The following is a 22,570-nucleotide window of genomic DNA, read 5'->3' as shown; positions in this document are numbered from 1 at the left end:
CAAAATCAAGAGTCGGACACTTAACTGACTGAGCCATGCAGACACTCTATGGCTGTATATATATAATTATTTAATCATTCCTAGGAGTAATTGTTAAAAACATTTATTAGCTAATAAGGGACTTCTGAATTTGTTGCTCTCACATTACATATAGTTCAATAGGGTTTTATAGTCTTTTTTTGTTGTTCCTGAATATGTGCAACAAGAAAGTTTTACTGTGTGCTTTTTTAAAAATTGTATTATCAAAATGCACTTTTTAAAATATCTTTCAGACTCAATTAGCAGAGCCTCACAGACAATGGCCAAATGTGTCAAAGCTGTCACAGAAGGTGCCCAAGCAGTAGAGGAGCCATCCGTTTGCTGAAACATCTACTAGGAACCCTGTTTTGTTACAAATAATTAATGGACAATTATGTTGGAGTGATCTCCTACAGGTTTATGTGTTTAAAAAATAATCTGAATGATGTAATATTTAAGATTGTACCATGCTTATTTGAAAATGATACTGTGGTTATTAGTGAATTTTGAGGTTTCAGAAACATTTATGTGTTGTATGTAAACATTGTTAAATAGTTTAATGAACATATTTACAGATGCTCTTTCACATAAAAGCATTGGTAATCTTTGTGACACATAAAGAAAATCCTTAAAATAGGAGTTTTTGTTTATTTTCATTGATTGTTTATGTTTGTAAAATGGTCCTTCCATTAGGAGCCACTGTTTTCTAGTGCTAATGATCTAAGCATTCTGTCAAGCTGGGTAAATAGAAAATATATATATATAATATAATCCTACATCAGATATGTATTTGAACAATTATAATTAATCATAATAATGGTAGATCATGATTATTCAGCTTTTCCTGTATGCTAAGCACTCTGGTTTTATGTGTATTGTCTTGTTTTGTCCTTGCTACAACTCACTGAGATAGTGTTCTCTCATTTTACAGATGAGGAAACTGAAGCCTAGGGGTATTTGGTAGCTTGCCCAAGGTCACAGCAAAGTCGAGGACTCAAGCTTAGTTCTGACTTCAAAGCCCATTGTTCTTTCCTGCTACACATAATTGCCTCCCATTAATACAGATCCTATAGGTTATTACTTCTAAGAATTAGCATTGAGAAGCTTAATATATAGTCCATTTTTCTGTTTTCTCTTGAATCTGTTTCTATGTCACGGTGATTTATGTGACATTTTTCTTTGTGTAAGAGATTATACACACACATACACCACTAGAGTGAAGGAGTAAAGAGATATAATTTAGGTCTTTATTGAAGTTCCATATTCATTATATTAACACTATCTGTAGTCTTAAATGAACTAAATTATTCCAATAATAGAAGAAAAACTGACAGCTTTCATAATTTTCATTGTTAAAAAGTAAGTAAAAATTTCACAATTAACCTAGGAGATAATCTAATTTATTAAATTTTTTTCACAATCTATGGTCAGAATCCTTTTGTTTTATAATCCTTATTCCTATTTTCACTAAAGACTTAGCCCAATTATAGGATGCAATATTCTTGATACAATGAGATTTTTAAAATAATAATATGTCATTGATACTTTATCTTCAAAAATTGTACAAAATGTGTCACTTGTAACAGCTTTTTCAGAACTGTTTATCTTCTTTAGTAAAACATTAAGAAATGTATTTTGCTTAAAGTACTTAAAATTCTAAGTTGCCTGAAATTATACAAATTCTTGCTTAAAGCCTTTGAATTCAGCACAACCTTTCTGTCCCCTTAGCACTGTAGCTGACCTCGAGGGGGCATATGTGGCATATGCTGTTTTGTATTTTACACAGTACTTTTCAGTGAATGTTAGTAGATTTCATAGGCTTGTTGGTGAGGGAACATTGTGTTCAAGTGGAGAAGAGGTGACATATAACCAAATTGGTCCAGAATCCTTGGGCTGCCATCTAGGCAGTGCGTGTTGAACTTGTAATTCTTTAAAGAATACTCTGTCTGGGGTAAGTAGTGCTCTGTAAAATTGGCTTGTTTTTACATAAAGTAAATATGCAAGTCTGTCTGATGAGTGCCTATTGTGTGTAATGCTTAATAGTAAGGTTATTGCGGACATAAACATTAAGGGTGGTTGCTAGGGAAAAAAAAGACTTTCTGAAGAAGAGCTCCCAGATAGAAAAGAAATATATATAGGTGAGACTAACCTGGCTGATGGAATTAAGATTCTAAGTAATGAAAGGGTCAGCAGTGAGAAGGTCTACAAAGGCTCAGGGCCAAGTCCCTTTGGGTGAAGAAACCAGTCTGAAAATATCCAGGAAGAATGATACTCATTTACACTTGATCTTAGCCAAAAGGGAAGCTAAGAAGCAATGGGAAAAGTAATATCATTTAAAGAGGACCTTCTAAATATGTATCTCTAAAGCTTGAAGTACATTATGTCTAATTTCACAAAAAAACCTGCAACTAATAGGTTTGAGACCCAGGAAATATGAAGTAACTTGCCTAAAGCTACAGTTACAGACTAAAGGTAAGGGAGTTTAAATTCGAGATATTTTTATTGTCCTATGTTGCCTCAAATGTAAACCTTTTGGACAGTATGAAAATTGAGTACATGTACAAGAAGAATCTTAATGCCTAAGCTCCATACAGAATGCTCCCCAAATTTATTGTGAATTGTATTATAACAAATACGTTAATAAAAAGTATTATGCCTTCTTAATACTCAGTATACAATCATTATTGTTTGTTGCTGAGTTGTTTAAACACCACTTCTTGCCAGGTCTGACATATCTAGTTCAACTTTGGAAAGGTATTTAGAAAAATTTTAATACTGTTCGTTTGTAAAACGGGGATAAAAATTGAATAATTGTATTTACTTCTGACCTCAAAGAGTTGTTTTGAGGAGTAGGTCAGAAAACCTATGAAACTCTTAGCTTTCTTCCTGACACATAGTAAATGTTCAATGTGCTCAATAACTGAAGACCATTATTAGAGGAAAACGTGTACTCAAAATTTTGCTCAATTTCAGGAGGTTGCAGTGAACCATCCGTGGGAATTCTTTTTTTTTTTTAAACTCTGTGCCCTGCCCAACATGGGGGATTGAACTCAGAAGAGATCAGGAGTCACTCTACTGACTGAGCCAGCCAGGCACCACCATGGAAGTTCTTTATCCTAAAATTAAAAGTTCCATTCTAAATGAATCAAGTGAAAAACTCAAACTATTGATTGTGAAAGTCATGCCTAATACAACCTCCAGCTTACATATTTCTAAAGAAATGCATTCCTTTCCTAAGGCTCCAAGGAATTAAATTGACTTATCCAAGGTCAACCTAATCAACAAAACACTGCTACTACGGACCGTCCACCAAGGTTGTGAAATTTATTATGTAGAACTCTGCTTATTTTGATAGAACTTTTACCAGTCAAGTAGAAAGATTTACTGAGTGTTGCGTTCTAACCCTTAAAAGAGAGTACTTCTAAGAGCAAAACCATAAAAACAATGCTATCAGAAGAGGGGGAAAATACTTGCTAGTGAAGTAAAGGTAGTAAGATAGATAGTAAGGTAATAGAGGGTCAGAGCTATTGATGTGCACAAAGGAGGCCAGTGGATTCTTTTGCCAACATAAACTTCTAGCTAATATAAACTCAGCCTTATTGCTACTCTAACCAATTACACTGCCACTATTCAACACATGAGAAAAGAAAACAGTGCTAAGAGGTGTTTTGTTTTGTTTTGTTTTTTAATGTTAACATGTCATGACTACTGTTAAGATGTCCCTGGTAATACTACAAATCTGTTGGTAGCAAAGGTCTTGTATGGCTATGAAAATGAGGGTTCAAATAGAAATTATGATACACATTAATATTACAAGCTATTTTTTTTAGGACTTTGGTGAGGCTAGTCGTGTCTTAGCATGCCTAGACCTTGTTAGTGATTGACTCAACTTTTGAAAACGAGTGGGAAAAAATCTGATAAATCTATTGGAAAAAAATATATAGGGACAAAAATGGCCACCTTTTAATAATGATGAAGATAGCTAGTAACTCCCTAATAATTTTTTAATAACCAATATTTTAAAATATCTTAATTGCATAGTACTTTAATTATTTTATTTAATTTAGCCTAAGAGACCATGTTAATGAGAAAACTATGACTAGATCTCAGGTCTAGATTTTAAGAGAACAAGGATCTTGGAAACAAATACCTTTTGCTTAAAGTATTTGTGAATTTTACCATTGAAAAACTTTGAAGATTGATTTACCTATGACTGATATTCAAGATCTTTGACATCTTAATATTTCAAAAATAACTTACACTACAAAGCATATGTTGGTATTGAAAAACATGGCAAATGTGTGGTTTACGACTAGTCATTAGTTTATAATATTTAATTTGAATTGGTATGTAAAGAGATCACAAAATGAATAACATTTATTTAGAAGCATATAATTTTGGATCTGGAAAGGACTGTAGAAAGAAATCTAGTATTACATATGCATTTTGTAATTGTGGAAATAGAGAATTAAGGACAAATTAGAGGCAGGTTTTTTAATTAGAAACAGCTCTTTTTTTACTATTTTTTTTTAACATTCATTTTTTGAGAGACAAGAGTGCGAGTGAGGGAGGGGCAGAGAGAAAGAGAAACACACAGAATCTGAAGCAGGCTCCAGGCTCTGAGTTGTCAGCACAGAACCTGACATGGGGCTCAAACCCACAAGCTGTGTGATCATGACCTGAGCCGAAGTCGGGTGCTTAACAAACTGAGCCACCCAGGTACCCCAACACTCTTATTTAAATGAAGAATATGTAGCAGCACCTGGGTAGCTCAGTCAGTTAAGTATCAACTGCAGCTCAGATCATGATCTTGTGGTTCACGAGTTCAAGCCCCACGTTGGGCTCTGTGCTAACAGCTCAGAGCCTGGAGCCTGCTTTGAATTCTGTGTCTCCCCTCTCTCTGTCCCTACCCCGCTCGCAGTGTATCTCTCAAAAATAAACATTAAAAAAAAGGTTTTTTAAATTTTTATTAAAAAAAAATTTTTTTTTTCAACGTTTATTTATTTTTGGGACAGAGAGAGACAGAGCATGAATGGGGGAGGGGCAGAGAGAGAGGGAGACACAGAATCAGAAACAGGCTCCAGGCTCTGAGCCATCAGCCCAGAGCCTGACGCAGGGCTCGAACTCGCAGACCGCGAGATCGTGACCTGGCTGAAGTCGGACGCTTAACCGACTGCGCCACCCAGGCACCCCAAAAAAGGTGTTTTTTTAAATGAATATGTAGTGAAACAAAACATCAAAGTCGATGACAACTAAAAATAGGATACAAAATTATGCGCATGTTATGTGTGGTAGGCAGCCTTGAAAATGACCCCCACCATCCCTGCCTGTTGGGATTCATGCCCTTATGTCCTTATGTAATCCCCTCTCCTTAAGTGTGGGCTGGATTTACTGATTCACTTGTAATCAGTAGGGATGTCCCTGCTGAGATTAGGTTTTTAAAAGACTGGCTTTCATCTTGGTTGTTCTCTTATTCTCTCCCTCTCAGATCACCACCTACCATGTTGAGAGGACACATAGGCAGCCTATGAAAAGGACCATGTGCTAAGGAACCAGCAATCATCAGCTAAGGATTCAGCAACCACTTGAGTAAGCTGAATCCTTTGGCCCCCAGTTGAGATGGCTATAACCCATAGACTTCCAGATTCCCAACACACAGAAACTGAGGTACTAAATGTTTGTTGTTTTTAGCCACTAAGTTTTGGGTTATTTTGTTATGTAATAATAGATCACTAATATGCTGTAGTTATAACCTAGCAAAAGCATATGGTAGGATGACTCACATACAATGACTGACCCATGTGGGAGTATAAAGGCCTGACCTTCTAGATCCACTGGAGGACAACTCTAAAGGGCTTTCTTAAATCTTAGCTTCTGAACTCTTTGTGGGTTTGGATGAGATTGTCATTGGGCCTGTACTACAGCTCAGCCTTTCCCTCTGCCCATTCCTGTTTTCTTTCCCTCCTTAACAGGTGTTGACCTTCAGGGAACTCCTTAATAAATATTCTGTAACCTGGGGTGCCTGGGTGGCTCAGTTGGTTGGGCAACCGACTTCGGCTCAGGTCACGATCTCACAGTTTGTTGGTTTGAGCCCCGTGTTGGGCTCTGTGCTGACAGCTGAGAGCCTGGAGCCTGCTTTGAATTCTGTGTCTCCCCCTCTCTCTACCCCTCCCCTGTTCATGCTCTGTGTCTCAATAATAAATAAACGTTAAAAAGAATAAAATAAATATTCTGTACACTAAACTCTTCTCAGAGTCTGCTACGTGGGGAATCCAGTCTGTGATAGCATCCGGAATATCTATGTATCCTAGATAGCTGCTCCAATTATCACTGTTTCAGCCAGCAAGACATGGATGGATGAGAGAGAGGAAGTGGAGTTTTATTTTATTTTATTTTATTTTATTTTATTTTATTTTATTTTATTTTATTACTTTATTTTTTAGAGAGAGAGTGCGTAAATTGGAAAGGGAAGAAAGAAAATCTCAGGCAGGCCCCACGCTCAGCGTGGAGCCCGATATGGGGCTGGATCCCACGACCCTGGGATCATGATCTGAGCTAAATCAAGAGTTGGCTACTCAACCGACTGAGCCACCCAGGCACCCTGCCTTTTAACATTTTATTGACTTGATGTAGAAATTGCATCATTTCCACTCATATGTCATAGGCAAGACTTAATAGCCACATTCACCTGCAAGAGAGGAGACTGGGAAATATACCCAACTAAAGCCATCTACCTAACTAAAACAGATTCCTATTTAGTTAGTTTTGAGAGAGAGAGAGCAAGCAGGATCAGGAGAGGGGCAGAGAGAGAGAATCCTAAGCAGGCCCCATGCTGTCAGCATGGAGCCCAATGTGGGGCTCAATCCCACAAACCATGAGATCATGACCTGAGCCCAAATCAAGTGTGAGACACTTAACCAACTGAGCCATCCAGGTGCCCCTAAAACAAAGATTCTAAGAGATGGTGTTCTAGTTATTTTTTGCTGTGTAACAAACTACCCTAAAACTTAATTATATAAAACAACAACTATCTTACTATGCTTATAAGATGACTCCATGAGTGCAAAGTACAGAAAGGGCACAGTAGAGATGGGGTGATCGATCTGTGTTCCATAAGGCTGGATCCTCAGCTGGATGAATGGAATTCTACAAGATGACTGAAACAGCTCGGGGCTAGAGCACCTGTGGTGGGAAGACTCCGTTCCCAGATAGCGTCTTCACTCACAAGTTTGGCTCCTGGGCTGGAATGCTAGAAGGACGGTTTCAGATGGGATTGTCTTCAAGAGCATCTACTTGTGGCCTATTTAGCATGACAGTCTCAGGATAATCGTAGAGTGTTCAGGGCTCCAAGAGCAAGAGCATTCCTGGAGACCAATGAGGAAGCCGCAAGGTGTTTTATGACTTACCCTTGGAAGTTCTATAGCATCACTTCCACTGTCCACAGTCTTAGAGTGCACCCAGATTCAGGAGGGGGAAACATACATCCCATGGGAGGAGTGTCAAAGAATTAAAACTGCCACAAGGGTGAATATTGAGGGACAATTAGTTCCTGCCATAGGTCCTGAGTCTGTACCACAGCAATGAAGAGGGAAATAGAGAGAGAGAGAAGGAAAGCCAGAGACCATTAACAACTATAAAATGAAGTTTCTATAATATACCAATTAATCCGTAACTATTTTCTAATTACTTACTACATACACAACTCTAGTACTTTTGTATCCATTACAGAGTTGGTAAGTGTCCTGTTATATACTAGATAGCATTGAGGCCCTTCCCTTTGGCTCAAATTCTTTAAGCTTTTAAATATAGCTCAGGATCCTTGGCATATGTAACTGAAATGTTCTTTGTGGGCTTAAGGTTATTTATAGGAGGAAATGAGTCTTTGTTAGGTTGCTTGCAGATTGTCCAGGCTGGGGTGCTATAGATTGGTAAGTACTAGGTCCAAACGAAGTAGTGTTCCTCAGGTGACATATTTAGTATCACAGTTTGAGCACCACAATGGACCCCGAACTGTAGTTTTCTAGGGACTTCCATTCCATTTCCATTTAAAGGATTTACTACATTATTCAGCAGGATAAGTAACCTCCCTGCCAACAGTCTACTGTATATTATTTTTTTTCTGAATTAAAAAAAGAAAGTTGGGTTTTTAAATTTTTTTTTTAATGTTTATTTATAATTTTTGAGAGAGACAGAGCATGAGACAGGGAGGGCAGAGAAAGAGGGAGACAGAGAATCTGAAGCAGCACCCAGGCTCTGAGCTGTCAGCACAGAGCCCAACACAGGGCTTGAACCCAGGAGCCATGAGATCATGATCTGAGCCAAAGTCAGATGCTTAACTGACTGAGCCACCCAGACACCCCCAAAAAAGAAAGTTTTGTAATCACAAAGACAAACTAGGACAGGAACTGAGCATACTGAGATCTTTAAACTCTTCCAAGATTTTGGGATTTTCCTCATATTCCTAGGGATAGGGTGACCTCACCCCATTGTTCTAGAATAGAAGCGTCTACTTTGCTGCTGGAAAGGCCTGGGATAATGTTGGAAATCTAAAAGGAGCAGTAAAGCATGGCTAATTTCATTAATCTCCTTTTCCCCTGTCAAGAAGAATAAGGGCCACACATTTTTTGCCTGTTTCGTTTCTTTTTTTAAGACTGGAAGCCACTTGGGGTGCCTGGGTGGCTCAGTTGGTTAAGTGTCTGACTTGGCTCAGGTCATGATCTCATGGTTCGTGGGTTCGAGCCCCCAGTCGGGTTCTGTGCTGACAGCTCAGAGCCTGGAGCCTGCTTTGGATTCTGTGTCTCCCTCTCTACCCCTCCTCCACTCGTACTCTCTCTGTCTCTCAAAAATAAACATTAAAAAAAAAAAAGTCTGGAAGCAACCTGGTCTCAATCTCAAGGGCAACATTATGTGGGTAAAGTTAAGTAATAAGATAACATATGCCTTCCTTTAGCTCCCCATATCTCAAACTACAATTCCCATAAAGCATGAAGTGGAAATGTATTATTTACTTAGAAGCAGGAACTAAACAGCCACACCTCTTGATGGGTTGGGGCTTGTTTTGTACCTGCAAACCCGGAGGGAATGATAAGGAAGGGTAGTGTATCCCTGGGCAGCCGCATTCCCTTGGGAAATTGGGGTTATTCCTCAGTAACTCCTGTGTGTGTCCTCACTCTTGTGACCTATGCCCTCTCCTTTATCCACTTTACCAGCCAATGTGTGTGTCCATCTCCCTTTAAACCTTTTGTTCCATAGGAGATGAGATGTGTTCCATATTCCTTTCACTCTATCTCTAGTGGTTTGCCTCAAGTGTTCTTACCTATTATTTCCCTCTCATGTCATTCCCACTTATACTTGAGATGCATTTTCTACCAGTTCCAATTTATCATTGTCCTCCCCTGTACTCTGCATCTTTCCTTCATGTGACTCGGTATAGAAAATGTATTGCCCTTTGGTAAAACCCTCATCTGAAACTGGAATATTAGGACAAATATCTTGTAAGGGAATAGTTTTAGGAACATGTGGTGCCCTGTATAAACCTATTGGTGGCCAGAAAAGAGATACCTAATCATTTTCAATAATATATTTGAGTCTTAAGAATCCACATCTTATTCTACTGTGAACTTTTTGATGAGAATTAGTTCTTCCATTCATGTTTTATGGTTTAGTTCATTAAGTTCCTGTGCAAGAAAAACAATTAAAATTTTTTTAATGTTTATTTATTTTTGAGAGAGAGACAGAGAGACAGAGTGCAAGCAGGGGAGGGGCAGAGAGAGGGAGACAGAGGATCTGAAGCAGGCTCCAGGCTTTAAGCTGTCAGCACAGAGCCGACATGGGGCTCGAATCCACGAACTGTGAAATCATGACCTGAGCTGAAGTTGGGCGCTTAACCGACTGAGCCACTTAGGTGCCCCAAGAAAAGCAATTTTAACAAGGAAAATGGAAAACACCCTAAGAGGGGTAGGAAACCTTTCTGCCAGGTGAACTACTAAAGAGATTATTAGGAGCTTCTGTGCTTTTAACAGTCACCTGCTAATATCCTTAATAGCTTGACAATTAAGGTTACTAGGCAAGAACTGTGCCTATTCAATTTTATTCCCTGGGCAGTACCCAACGTGCTCTGTATATGTGAACATCTGATGTTAACTTGAGTTATTATGCCTGATCCTCAAGGTTGAGTAGAACAACTCAACTGCTCATTCTTGGGAATAATAGGTAATTTTTCCCGGGCACCAAGATACAATGATTAGGGCATGGGCAAGGAATTTTCCTAAACTGGCCTATCTGCCCGGAAGAGGTCATTCCTTTTCCCATGTGAGTACCTCCCTCCCAGAGAGCTGCATTGACTCACTCTCTGACTCAGCACGATTACACACAATAAACAGTTGAGAAATTATTGTCTCTGCTAAGAGTTTCTGATGCGGTAAAGCACATGGATGCAATTAGTGACCAAAAAGATACCAATCTCAATTTCTAATAAGGCCCCTAGTTCTTTCCCTGGTCCCTTTTCTCTCCTGAACCCACTCACAAAGCTAATGCATCAAAAGTGTTGGCTACCCTCTTCTCTCCTCACACTCCAGTTTCTCCAAAGCTTTTCACCTTCCTTCTCCAAAACCCCCAAATGCTTTTTCCACCAGAGTTCAAAGAATTTACTCTTTGTTCTTCAATATATATGTGCTAAGTTTAGCCAACTTAAGTTTAGCTAAATTTTTTTCTTAGGCATTGGAGGGAGACTAAGTTGGCAGAGATTGCTTTCTGGTTAAGTAGAGTATATAGGGTTCTCTTTACTAGTTTACTAGTTACTTAGTCTTCCATTGTGTGCCTCTACCAAAATTTATCCCAATTCCTATCCATAATGATAGCTAAAATGTATTGAGCATATACTGTGGGTTAGGCACTGTTCTAAATATCACAGCCCAATGAAGTAAATTCTATTATTAGCTTTTGGTAAACCAAAAGCAGAGTGGGGTAATTTGTCCATGATCACATAGCTAGTAAATTGTGCAGATGGGATTGGAAACTAGGCAATTCTTAGCCACTATGCTATACTTCTTCCCTGTTGATGGGATATTTAGGCCTTTCTCTAGATTCCTTTAGATTTTTTTTAAATATAGATAATGCAGTAATGAATACCCTAGTACATAAATATTTACTTTTTTTTTTTTTTTTTTTTGAGAGAGAGAGGGCACAACTACAGGAGAGGGGTAGAGGGAGAGAAAGAGAGAATCCCAAGCAGGCTCCATGCTCAGCATGGAACTTGATGTGAGGCTTGATCCCTCAACCTTGGGATCATGACCTGAGCTGAAATTAAGAGGTGGATGCTCAACTGACTGAGCCACCCAGGTGCCCCATTTTCTAAGTATATCAGTAAGGACAAATTCCTTGAGATGACATTATGAGGTCAAAGAGCAACACATTTTTATTTGAACAGGAAAAGTTTCTCCTCCAAATGTATCATTTGTTTGGAGGAGGCAGCATTTTTATCAGAGGCAACAAGCTGTCCTCTTACAGTATTTGAATTTTTACTAGCAGGGCATCTGGGTGGCTCAGTTGGTTGAGCATCTGACTTCAGCTCAGGTTAGTGATCTTGTCATGAGTTGGAGCCCCACATCGGGCTCCCTGCTATCAGCATAGCACCCACTTTGGATCCTGTCTTCCTATCTCTGCTCCTCCCCTGCTTGCTTTCTCTCTCTCTCTCTCAAAAATAAACAATTTAAAAATAAGTAAATAAAATAAATCTTATTAAAAAATAAAATAGAAAATAAAATAAAAATTTACTAGCAGAAGTACTAGAAAGTCATCTTAGTCCTTTATCTGAGGGAGTGATTATCTAAGTGGTCCTTTCCTCCTATCATTGCTGTTATTTGATTAGGAGTGCACACAAGTAAATTGCAAGCCGAAGAGCCCTAGACTGGGGCCTGGGTCATGGTAGTTCAGTGATTGAATTAAATGACAAGGTCTTTGATTTTTTTTTTTAAATCTGTAAAATGGGGACATTAAGTACTACTTACTTTATCTCCCACGTATGGGTTTAGAGACACAAATATGAATGTATACATTGTTCATATGTGTCATTAAGAACACTTATAATGGAGGGATACCCATCTAGGAACCAGGGGTGAGAACTATGGGGCCCATTAGGAAATTGAGATCTGGTATCTTTTGGGTCACTAAATGCATACATGTGCTTCACTCATACATGTGCATTAGAAACTTAGGCAGAGACAATAATTTCTCAACCATTTATTGTGTGTGACCATCTGTATAAGTCTTAGTATACTTTTAGCAGGTAGGCTTACTATAAATATTTTACGAATAAATTAATGAACAAAGTTTTCTTTCTTTTTTTAAGTTTATTTATTTTGAGAAAGAGAGCAAGCTAGCAGGGTAGGAGCAGAGAGAGAGGAAGGGGGAGAATCTCAAGTAGGCTTCCTGTTGTCAGTGCAGAGCCTGACATGGAGCTCGTTGTGAGATCATGACCTGAACCAAAACTAAGAGTTGGATGCTTAACTGACTGAACCACCCAAGTGCCCTGTACAAAGTTTCCAATGCTGGTCATCAATTTTCCAAAGCTAATACAAACATCCTTTCAAAAAAAAAAAAGAAAATAATTTTTAGCACTTTGTTTTTCCCCTAAATAATGAATGTCTATGTCTTCTTTAGGAGAACTATGTTCATAATATGGCTTAAGGTCTTAAATTTTGGTCTTGGGTAAACTAATAAGCAAATCACCCAGAGCAGAGTCTGAAGTTATCTACGTTGTCAAATGTTGAGTAACTGCCTCTCTATAAATTTGGAAAATACAAAAATGTAGAAAAATAATCCATTTATTAACTAGTAACCCTTATGCTGTATAATTTATTGGTCCTTCAGGATACTATCTTCCATTTCTTTAAATTTGTTGATAGACAACCCTATTTGTGAATCACTTCCAAGTGATTAGCAATCTAGTAGAAATTAGTCATATGTAGTCATATATATGCTGACAAAACTTTCAAATTATATCTTAGATTATGTGTATTTTACTGGACTATATAAGTCACTTTTTATAAATTTCATCTTCTATTTTATTCTAAAACTTTCAATTATCTTGAATAATGTTCTTTCTTGTTGAGTGTATCCATATTTCAAATATTTGTACAAATGTGGATATAAATTGAATCCATTTTTCCCCTTTTCCAACTTGTGTGTGTGTGTGTGTGTGTGTGTGTGTGTGTGTATTTTATTTTTTTAAGTAAGCTCTATGCCCAGCTGGGGCTCAAACTCACGACCCTGAGATCAAGAGTTGCTTGCTCTATTGACTGAGCCAGCTAGGCACCCCTAGATTTATATATTTTTTAAACTAAGTTAGGAAATATCTACCAACTTCAACATGGAAATATTATTTATTTATTTATTTTTAGCACATGTATGAACAGGGGAAGGGCAGAGGGAGAAAGAGAATCTTGGCCTCCATGCCCAGTGCAGAGCCCAATTTCGGGCTCATGATTGTAAGGTCATGACCTGAGCTAAAATCCAGGGTCGGATGCTTAACTGACTGAGCCACCCAGACTCCTAATATGAAAATATTTTACACTTAGGTGTTTTGGAATAGAAAACTATACCTTTCTATGAATGATACATGTGTGTACTCAAATGCAGAAATAAAGTAAACATGAAAAACATTCTTTCTAATTAGGGATAGATAGAATATATATATATATATATATATATGTATGTATATATATGTATGTATGTATATATATGTATGTACGTATATATATGTATGTATATATATGTGTGTATGTGTGTGTATATATATATATATATATATATATATATATATATATATAATTTTTAACATTTATTTTTGAGAGAGAGAGAGACAGAATGCAAGGGGGGGAGTGGCAGAGAGAGAGAGGGAGACACAGAATCTGAAGCAGGTTCCAGGCCCTGAGCTGTCAGCACAGAGCCCAACATGGGTTCCAACTCATGAACCGTGAGCTCATGACCTGAGACACTTAACCAACTAAGCCACCCAGGTGCCCCAGATTAGAATATTTTTAAAGAATTTATCACTAAGCAGCCAAAATTTTTATTCTCAAGAGTTTCAGGATTTTTCCAAGAACTAGAAAAATAATATTGTTTTAGTCTGTTGGGGTTGCTATAAAAAAATACCACGGACTAGGTAGCTCATGAACAAATTTATTTTTCACAGTTCCAGGGCCTGGAAGTCCACCATCAGGGTGCCAGCACGGTTAGGTTCTGGTGAAGGCCCTTTCCAGGCTGCAGACTGCCACCTCCTATGGTGCCTCACAAGGTAGAAGGGAGCACAGGGCTCCTGAGGTCTCTTTCATAAAAGCACTGATCCCATCCATGAAAGCCCCATCCTCATGACTGAAGCACCTCCCAAAGGTCCCACCTCCTAAAATCATTACACTGGGCATTAGGATTTCAACATATAATTTTTGAAGGGACACAAGCATTCAAATAAATGTTTGAATAAATCATAACAAATAAATCAACAAATACCCAACTCGACAGCAGTCCTCCTCAGTTATGGGAAAGTAATTGCCAATGCAAAACAGATACTAGTATGAAGTTCTACTTTATTCTGAATAACTGTGCTGGGACCTATATTTTCTGAGTCATGCTATCGAATAGACAACGAACTCAATGATGAACTTAAGTTCTAGTTATTGCGTGTGTACTCAACAAGACTTTGATTTACTAAGCGTTTGCAGCATTGAAGCTGTTTCTAAAATTTTTGTTCACTCTTTTTGGGGCAGTCATTATATCCAACACTATTTACTGGGTGGCAGCACTATGTGATAATGTACACACTAATTTGTGGGGTACCTGGGTGGCTCTGTTGGTTAAGCGCCGACTTAGCTCAGCTAATGATCTCACAGCTCGTGAGTTTGAGCCCTGCATCAGGCTCTGTGCTGACGGCTAAGCCTGGAGCCTGCTTCAGATTCTGTGTCTCCCTCTCTCTTGCTCCTCCCCTGCACGCACTCTGTCTCTCTCTCAAAAAATGAATAAATGTTAAAAAAAAATTTTTTTTTAATGTACACACTGATTTGTGTGTTAAGAAAGAAAGTTCTGGAATCAGTTAATTGCCCAGATTTGAATCCTGGCTCGACCACTTATCAGCTATGTCATTTCTATTACTATTACCTATTGAAATGGAAATGACAAGGATAATTACACCTGCCTGGTAGAGTTAACTAAATAATATATATAAAGCACTAAGCAAGAGTAGTCTTAATAAGTGTTAGTTGTTATTTCATCCTTTAAAAAGAAAGAATGAAAATGTATACATAGGGATGCCTAGCTGGCTCAGTTTGGTAGAGCATCCAACTCTTGATATTGGGGTTGTGAGTTGAGCCCCACATTGGGTGTAGAGATTACTTTTTTTTTTTAATTTTTTTTTAACGTTTATTTATTTTTGAGACAGAGAGAGACAGAGCATGAACGGGGGAGGGTCAGAGAGAGGGAGACACAGAATCCGAAACAGGCTCCAGGCTCCGAGCTGTCAGCACAGAGCCCGATGCGGGGCTCAAACTCACGGACTGCGAGATTGTGACCTGAGCCAGTCGGCTGCTCAACCAACTGAGCCACCCAGGCACCCGAGATTACTTTTTTAAAAATGTGTGTTTAGAAGTCTGTGATTTAGTATGCAACCCATCTGTAGCTTAGGACTAGAGTAGAAAGCCTTATGGCTTTTTCCACATAATGCTTTACATCAAAAATTTTATTTCTAGTCAGTTGAAAGTAATAAGAATGGGGAAACCTTGTCTTTACAAGTAACTTCCAGACAGAAAATAAGTATATAAATATTGGATACCTGGATTACTCCCTGAGGTTTAGCTACTAAAAGCAATATCCCCTATTTTGAATCATGATTTATTACATGCCCAGTAGTAGTCACCACCAGTACCTATTGCAGTGCCTTGCACAGTCAGGCATTCAAACATTAGCTCAATAAATAAATGAATAAAAAGTAAATTCACAGTTAAAGCCAAGAGTATGAAGAGAATGTTTAATTTTTTTTTTTCATTTAGTTCCAGCAGTGTAATTCCCAACCAGCAAAGTGCATACAGGTTATATGAATCAAGCTCTTTGGTCCACAGAGTAATGCATCATACGAAATTATAATCATTGCTTTTACAACGGTGTATGATCCTGTAAAATTCTGTGCTCTTGGTGGCAAATGGAGGAGGAAGACAGATAGATGGATCAGCAAGAGTTCTTCACTCCTGGTGGAGGACAAATCAAAACCAATGTCCTACCAATGGAAGATGACCGACATTTACTTTTATGAAGGATTTAGACAAATTTGCAAACATATTGCAATTTTTACTTTTTATTGAAAAAAAATTTTAAATACATTTTATTCTGTGTTTTCGTATTTTTTCTTAATGTTTGTTTATTTTTTTTTAGAGAGAGAGAGAGAGAGACAGTGTGAGTGGGGGAGGGGCAGACAGAGAGGGAGACAAAGAATCCAGAGCAGACTCCAGGTTCTGCGCTGTTGGCATGGAGCTCAATGCGGAGCTTGAACTCACAAACCGTGAGATCTTGACCTGAGCTGAAATTGGATGCTTAACCGACTGAGCCACCCAGACTCCCCCATACTGCAATTTTTAAAAAAGTGATTTACTGAGCTATGAAAAAATAAAAGGGGACCTGTTATTAAAGAGATATTTCCCTTTTGCTTGATTTATGTGGCCTGATTGTCCCATTAGTCCATATATATTAATTAGTCTAAATATATTCATGTGGTAGGCTGAATGATGGCTCCCAAAATGTCTGTGTCTTAATTTCCTGAACATATGAATATGTTACCTTGCATGGCAAAATCAATTTTGTAAGTATGATTAAGTTAAGGATCTTGAGATGGGGAGATTATTCTGAATTATCTGAGTGGGGGCCCAATGTAATCAGAAGGATCCAAATACAGCGAGACAGGAGGAAGGACAAGAGACAGAGGAGACTGGAAGACACTGTGCTGTTGGTTCTAAAGATATAGGAAGAGATCATGAGTCAAGGAATTCAGGTAGCTTCTAGAAGCTGGAAAAGGCAAGGAAACAGATTATATTCCCTGGAGCCTCCAGAGAAATGCAACCTTGCTGATAGCTTAATTTTAGCCCTGTAAAACCCATTTTGGACTTCTGACCCACAGAACCGTAAGATAAAAATCTATGTTGTTTTCATTTTATTGTATTTTTTTAAGTTTATTTTTTCAGAGAGGGAGAGGGAAAGAGAGAGCAAGCCAGAGAAGAAAAGAGAGAGAATCCCAAGCAGGCTCCATGCTCTCCGTGCTGAGCCCAATGTGGGGCTTGATCTCACAAACCATGAGATTATGACCTGAGCTGAAATCAAGAGTCAGACACTTAACTGACTGAGCAACCCAGGTGACCCTAAACCATGTTTTTGTAAGCCACTAAATTTGTGGCACTTTGTTAGGACAGCAAGTTTCTAGTATACATTCATTAATCTGCACCTAACTTATGGAGACACTAATTTGTAGTCAGTACAAACAAATTTACTTCTAGTTCTCTTGGATTAAAACTGGAGTTATCTTAGGGTGTCTAGCTGGCTGAGTTGGTAGAGCAGGCAACTCTTGATCTTAGGGCATAGGTTTGAGCCCCATGTTGTTGGGTATAGAATCTACTTTAAAAATAAATAAAATGAAAAAATGAACAAAACACAACTAGAGTTATCCTTGGAAAAGTGATTTATTCCAGGGCTGGGGTAGGAAAAAATATAATTGAATCTAGAGCATCTTTTGGTATCAGAAAGTGAAGAAGTGCTCAAAAAAGATTGAGGGTATGTCAAAAGGGTACAGACACTACCTGAAAAAGGTATCAATGGCTAAAGCTGGAAGTTGAACAACAAAATAATGATAATTTGGATTATAACTCCCCAAATTAAGTATAAATATATATGCATGAGTCCATAATAAAATAAATACATACATAAATACATAAATGGAGGAGAGTGGACAATTCCATTGAAGAATGTTAATGTGGGGGGAAAAATTAATGTGAGAAAGTTTGAGGAAAAGCAGAATATTTACATAGTTCAAAGTCTCCCATAACATTAAAAAATTTTTTTGTCTTATTTATTTATTAATTTATTTTTTAAATTATTTGTTTTTTATTTGAGACAAAGAGAGACAGAGCATGAGCAGGGGAGGGGCAGAGAGAAAGGGAGACACAGAATCTGAAGCAGGCTCCAGGCTCTGAGCTGTCAGCACAGAGCCCAACACAGGGCTCAAACTCACAAAGCATGAGATCATGACCTGAGTGGAAGTTGGATGCTTAAACGACCAAGCCACCCACATGCCCCTCCCATGATATTTTTAAATTACAATTTTTTTATATAATTATAACTTTACGGTGGAGAAATCTAGAAGAAGCTTAACCAAGTAATCAAGATCAATAATCACTAGTGTGGCGGGGAGAATTTTAAGATGTCTGCTCACTTCCTCTGTCCTTGCTACCTTTGATATATATGCCTTGCCTCCAGGCTGTGAATATAATGGATTTAAATCCTGTAATGAGGTTATATTATGTGACACTGTTGACTTTAAGAAAGGGAGATGATGGGTTGGGGCCTGACCTAATTATATGTGCCTTTTATTTTACTTATTTATTTTTTGTAAGATTTTATTTTAAGTAATCTCTATATCCAACATGGGGCTCAAACCTATAATTCGGAGATCAAGAGTCCCATGCTCTCCCAACTGATCCAGCCAGGTGCCCCTTTCTGAGTCTTTTAAATCTTGGCCTAGAAGTCAGAGATTCGAGGTGTGAGAGGGATTGTCTGGGAGGTGCTCCTGCTGCCATTGTAGGTGGAGGCACCACACAACTAGAACTTGAGAGTGGCCTCTAGGAACTGAAAGTGATCCCTGGCTGCCAGATACCAGAAGACAGGTCAGTTCTATAACCAAGAAGCTGAATTCTGCCAACAACCTGCATGAACTGGGAAGAAGGATACAAGCTCCACATGCGAATGCAGCCATCCGACACCTCAGTTTCGGCCTTATGAGACCCCGAGCAGGAAGCCCAGCTTCAACTTGCCTGGACTTCTCACCTCCAGAATCCATGAGATAATAAGCGGGTGGTGTCTTACCGCGCTGGGTCTGTGGTGATTTACTCTGGCAGCGGAAGAAAACTATACAAGCAGCCATAACATATCTCAACATCATGCCCCAATAGGGTGCTCTGAAAAGGACACATCGCGTACGAGATTTTCTTGCCTAAAATAAATTACCTCATCTAATCATGGGAAAACATAAGAGGAACCCAAATGGAGAGACATTCTACAAAATGACTGACTAGTACTCTTCAAGACAGTTGAGATCATGAGAGACAAGGAAAGACTGAGTGTCTGGAGTGGAAAAAGGACTTTAGTGGTAAACTGGTGAAATCTGCAGTTTAGTTAACAATAAAAACTACAACAAAACACAGTCATTTCTCTCTAGAACTGGCTAGGCTATGTAACCGTAAACAAATCACTTGCTAGATGTTGGTTTTTCCAGTTGTTACAAACAGTGAGTTTGTAGTGGTACTTTAGGATTCTTAGCTGAGGGGCGCCTGGGTGGCTTAGTCAGTTAAGCGTCTGACTCTTGGTTTAGCTCAGGTCATGATGAAGTCCTCTTGGGATTCTCTGTCTCTCCCTGCCCCTCTCCCACTCATGTTCTCTCTCTCTCTCAAAATAAACTTAAAAAAAAAAATAACAGATTCTTAGCTGAAATAGTCGCTTACTGTTTGTTTTTTAGTAGTTCTATTTTCCTTTAAGAAAGCTTAATTTTGGAAGAGTTGGTATGTTTTGGAAAACTTAGTGTGCTTTAACATTGTAATGATTGTGATGTGCTGATACAGATTAATGAAAGCAAATACTATGAATGGATATAATCCAAAAATGAAAATCTGGACAACTTAGTACATTGTGGAGGCTTTTTGCGGTTATTGCTTTGCTTTGAATTTTCTTTTTATTTCAAATTAAAGAGTTGGCATAAACAACAAATACACAAAATCCTTTTACGGTTTAAAAGAATGAACATTTCAGAAATTTTCTGAATTCAAGTCAGGATAAAGAGAGGCAACCAGAAAAGAATTCAGTAACACACCATTCAAACAGTTTGATTCAGACAAGATAGAAACCTCCTTCTAATAGGAAAAAAAAAAAAGGACAAATGGACTACATGGAGTATTTACAAGAGCTTTCTTTTTTTTTTTCAAAGTTTATTTAATTCGAGAGAGCGAGCATGAGCAGGGGGAGGGTGGGGAGAGAGAGGAGGAGAGAGAGAGAGAATCCCAAACAGACTTTGCACTGTTGGTGCAGAGGACCCGGGGCTCAAACTTATGAACCATGAGATCATGACCTGAGCCGAAACCAAGAGTTAGTCGCTTAACTGACTGCTTCACCAAGGTGCCCCTACATGAGCTTTCTAAGTATGGTATCATGAGTCTCTTCCCCTATAATTTTTTGTTAGCTTTATTTCAGAGAGATGGACACATACGGTGTGGATTGAATGATGCTTTATCACATCATCAGTGATAACTGTATAAAGTACTCTAACTTTGCTGCTTGTACATTTTAGGTAACATAATTCTTCCCTCCTTCCTCCATAGAGAGAAACACAATGCTTACCATTTCCAGCTCAAGACTGGCTTAACGGCCTCCTCCGAGGTTAATGTTAACATCGTTCTGGACAGAGTAACAGGAAGCATCTGTGTATCTGACCACAAACTGAGATGATCCATTCTTCCCCCATCTGAAGTATAAGTTCTGTTGGTATTAAATTGCTTAATTGCTTCTGCTTTATATATTAATACTTTAAAACATCATAAAATCTCTGGGAAAACTAAAATGATTTATGACTATGTAAATATTTATTTAGTTCTTCCCAGTTGGTCAATATTGATTCTTTTTTCCCCCCCTCTATACTTATATTATTTATTTATTTATTTTTAAAGTTTTTATTTAAACTCCAGTTAGTTAACATACAGTATCATATTAATTTCAGGTGTATAATATCGTGATTCAACAATTCCATATATCACCCTGTGCTCCCCACGTCAAGTGCACTCCTTAATCCCCATCACCTATTTAACCCATCCCTCCACCCCCTCCCTTTTTCCTCTATAATTTAAAGGAAACTTGTATTATGAAAGCTATTCTTAGATATCTTTTGTTTTTATGTTCTAGAACCATCTATGGCTACAGGAAACTCAGGGAAGAATGTTAGTCAATTAGCAGATGCTAAGTTACCCAGAAGAGCAGATGGAATAATTGATTATGTCCTACAAAATGGGGGAAGGGAATACTTAAAGATCTTTCCTCAAGTATGCTACAGAGTTTCCATACAAAAGGCTGTAACTAAAACTATATTTTTCTTTTTTTTTAAATGATTTATTTATTTATTCATTTTGAGAGAGAAAGAGAGCACAAGCAGGGGAGGGTCAGAGAGAAGGAGAGACAGAATCCCAAGCAGGCTCCACACCATCAGTGCAGAGCCCGATATGCGGCCCGAACTCACAAACTGTGAGATCATGACTTGAGTTGAGATCAAGAGTTGGACACTTAACCAACTATGCCACTCAGGTGCCCCATAAAACCATATTTTTCTTCTCTTGTATGTTTGTTTTTATTTCAGGTGATCTTTTATGTTACTTTTTAACCTGTAGAGTTTTCAATATGATGTGGCATTAATCATTTAAAAATAGAGTATGCATACATTTAAAGTTTTTTTTGGCAATAAAAAATGTACAAGAGAAATAAGCCAATAGAACAAAGTAGCATACTTTGCACTGCTCCCAGATTTTTTAGCCTACACTATAATATGGACGATTGGAATATATTGGCATCATTAGAATTGTACAGATATTTTACTAATCACCTTGGGACTCTTAGTGAGATTGAAAGTCCACATTTGCTTCCTCAGAACTCTTCTCATTCAACCTATAAAATAGCCATATCTTTAAAAAAACGTTTTTTTATGTTCATTTTTGAGAGAGACAGAGACAGAGCACGAACAGGGGAGTGGCAGAGAAAGAAGGAGACACGGAATCCGAAGCAGGCTCTAGGCTCTGGGCTGTCAACTCAAACTTGTGAACCGCGAGGTCATGACCTGAGCTGACGTTGGACGCTTAACCGACTGAGCCACCCAGGTGCCCTCAAATAGCCATATCTTAATTATGTAATAGTCTTGAAGACATTGTACTATTTAAGAATTCAAAATCTAAACTATTAAGTTAATAAATATTTATGGTGCGCAAATTTTGTGCCAGGCACTTTTCTAGACGCTTAGTGAACAAAATAGGTTAAAAAAAAAAAAAAGGAGGGGTGCCTGGTTGGCTCAGTCAGTAGATCTCAGGGTCATGACTTCAAGCCCTACATTGGGTATGAAGCCTACTTTAAAAATGAATAAAGAAAAATAAATTTAAGGGGTGCCTGGGTGGCTTAGTTGGTTAAGTGTCCAACTTTGGCTCAGGTCATGATTTCACAGTTCATGGGTTTGAGTCCTGCGTGGGGCTCTGTGCTGCCAGCTTCAGATCCTCTGTCT

At 38.2% G+C, this 22,570-nt stretch overlaps 1 protein-coding gene and 1 long non-coding RNA gene across 4 annotated transcripts in view; both read left to right on the top strand.

Annotated features, from left to right (window-relative positions):
• NDUFS1 (NADH:ubiquinone oxidoreductase core subunit S1) overlaps window positions 1-2,684 on the top strand; it is a 31,397-nt gene extending 28,713 nt beyond the window's left edge. For all 3 annotated transcript variants that reach the window (XM_043577609.1, XM_043577610.1, XM_043577611.1), the window contains exon 19: window positions 273-2,684. In XM_043577609.1, coding sequence (XP_043433544.1) covers window positions 273-364 — 92 coding nt within the window. In that variant the 3' untranslated portion in view covers window positions 365-2,684. The remainder of the gene's footprint in view (window positions 1-272) is intronic.
• Window positions 2,685-4,918: 2,234 nt separating this feature from the next.
• LOC122481684 lies at window positions 4,919-20,810 on the top strand. The gene is made up of 3 exons (XR_006296910.1): window positions 4,919-4,971; window positions 5,219-5,685; window positions 20,637-20,810. It is a non-coding gene; the product is annotated as an uncharacterized LOC122481684 (long non-coding RNA).
• The last annotated feature ends 1,760 nt before the right edge of the window (window positions 20,811-22,570 follow it).

Source organism: Prionailurus bengalensis, chromosome C1 (genome assembly GCF_016509475.1).
Source record: "Prionailurus bengalensis isolate Pbe53 chromosome C1, Fcat_Pben_1.1_paternal_pri, whole genome shotgun sequence".
In the NCBI taxonomy this organism is placed as follows: domain Eukaryota; kingdom Metazoa; phylum Chordata; class Mammalia; order Carnivora; family Felidae; genus Prionailurus; species Prionailurus bengalensis.
The sequence above is the reverse complement of the archived record's forward strand: the minus strand, read 5'-3'. Positions and strand labels throughout refer to the sequence as shown.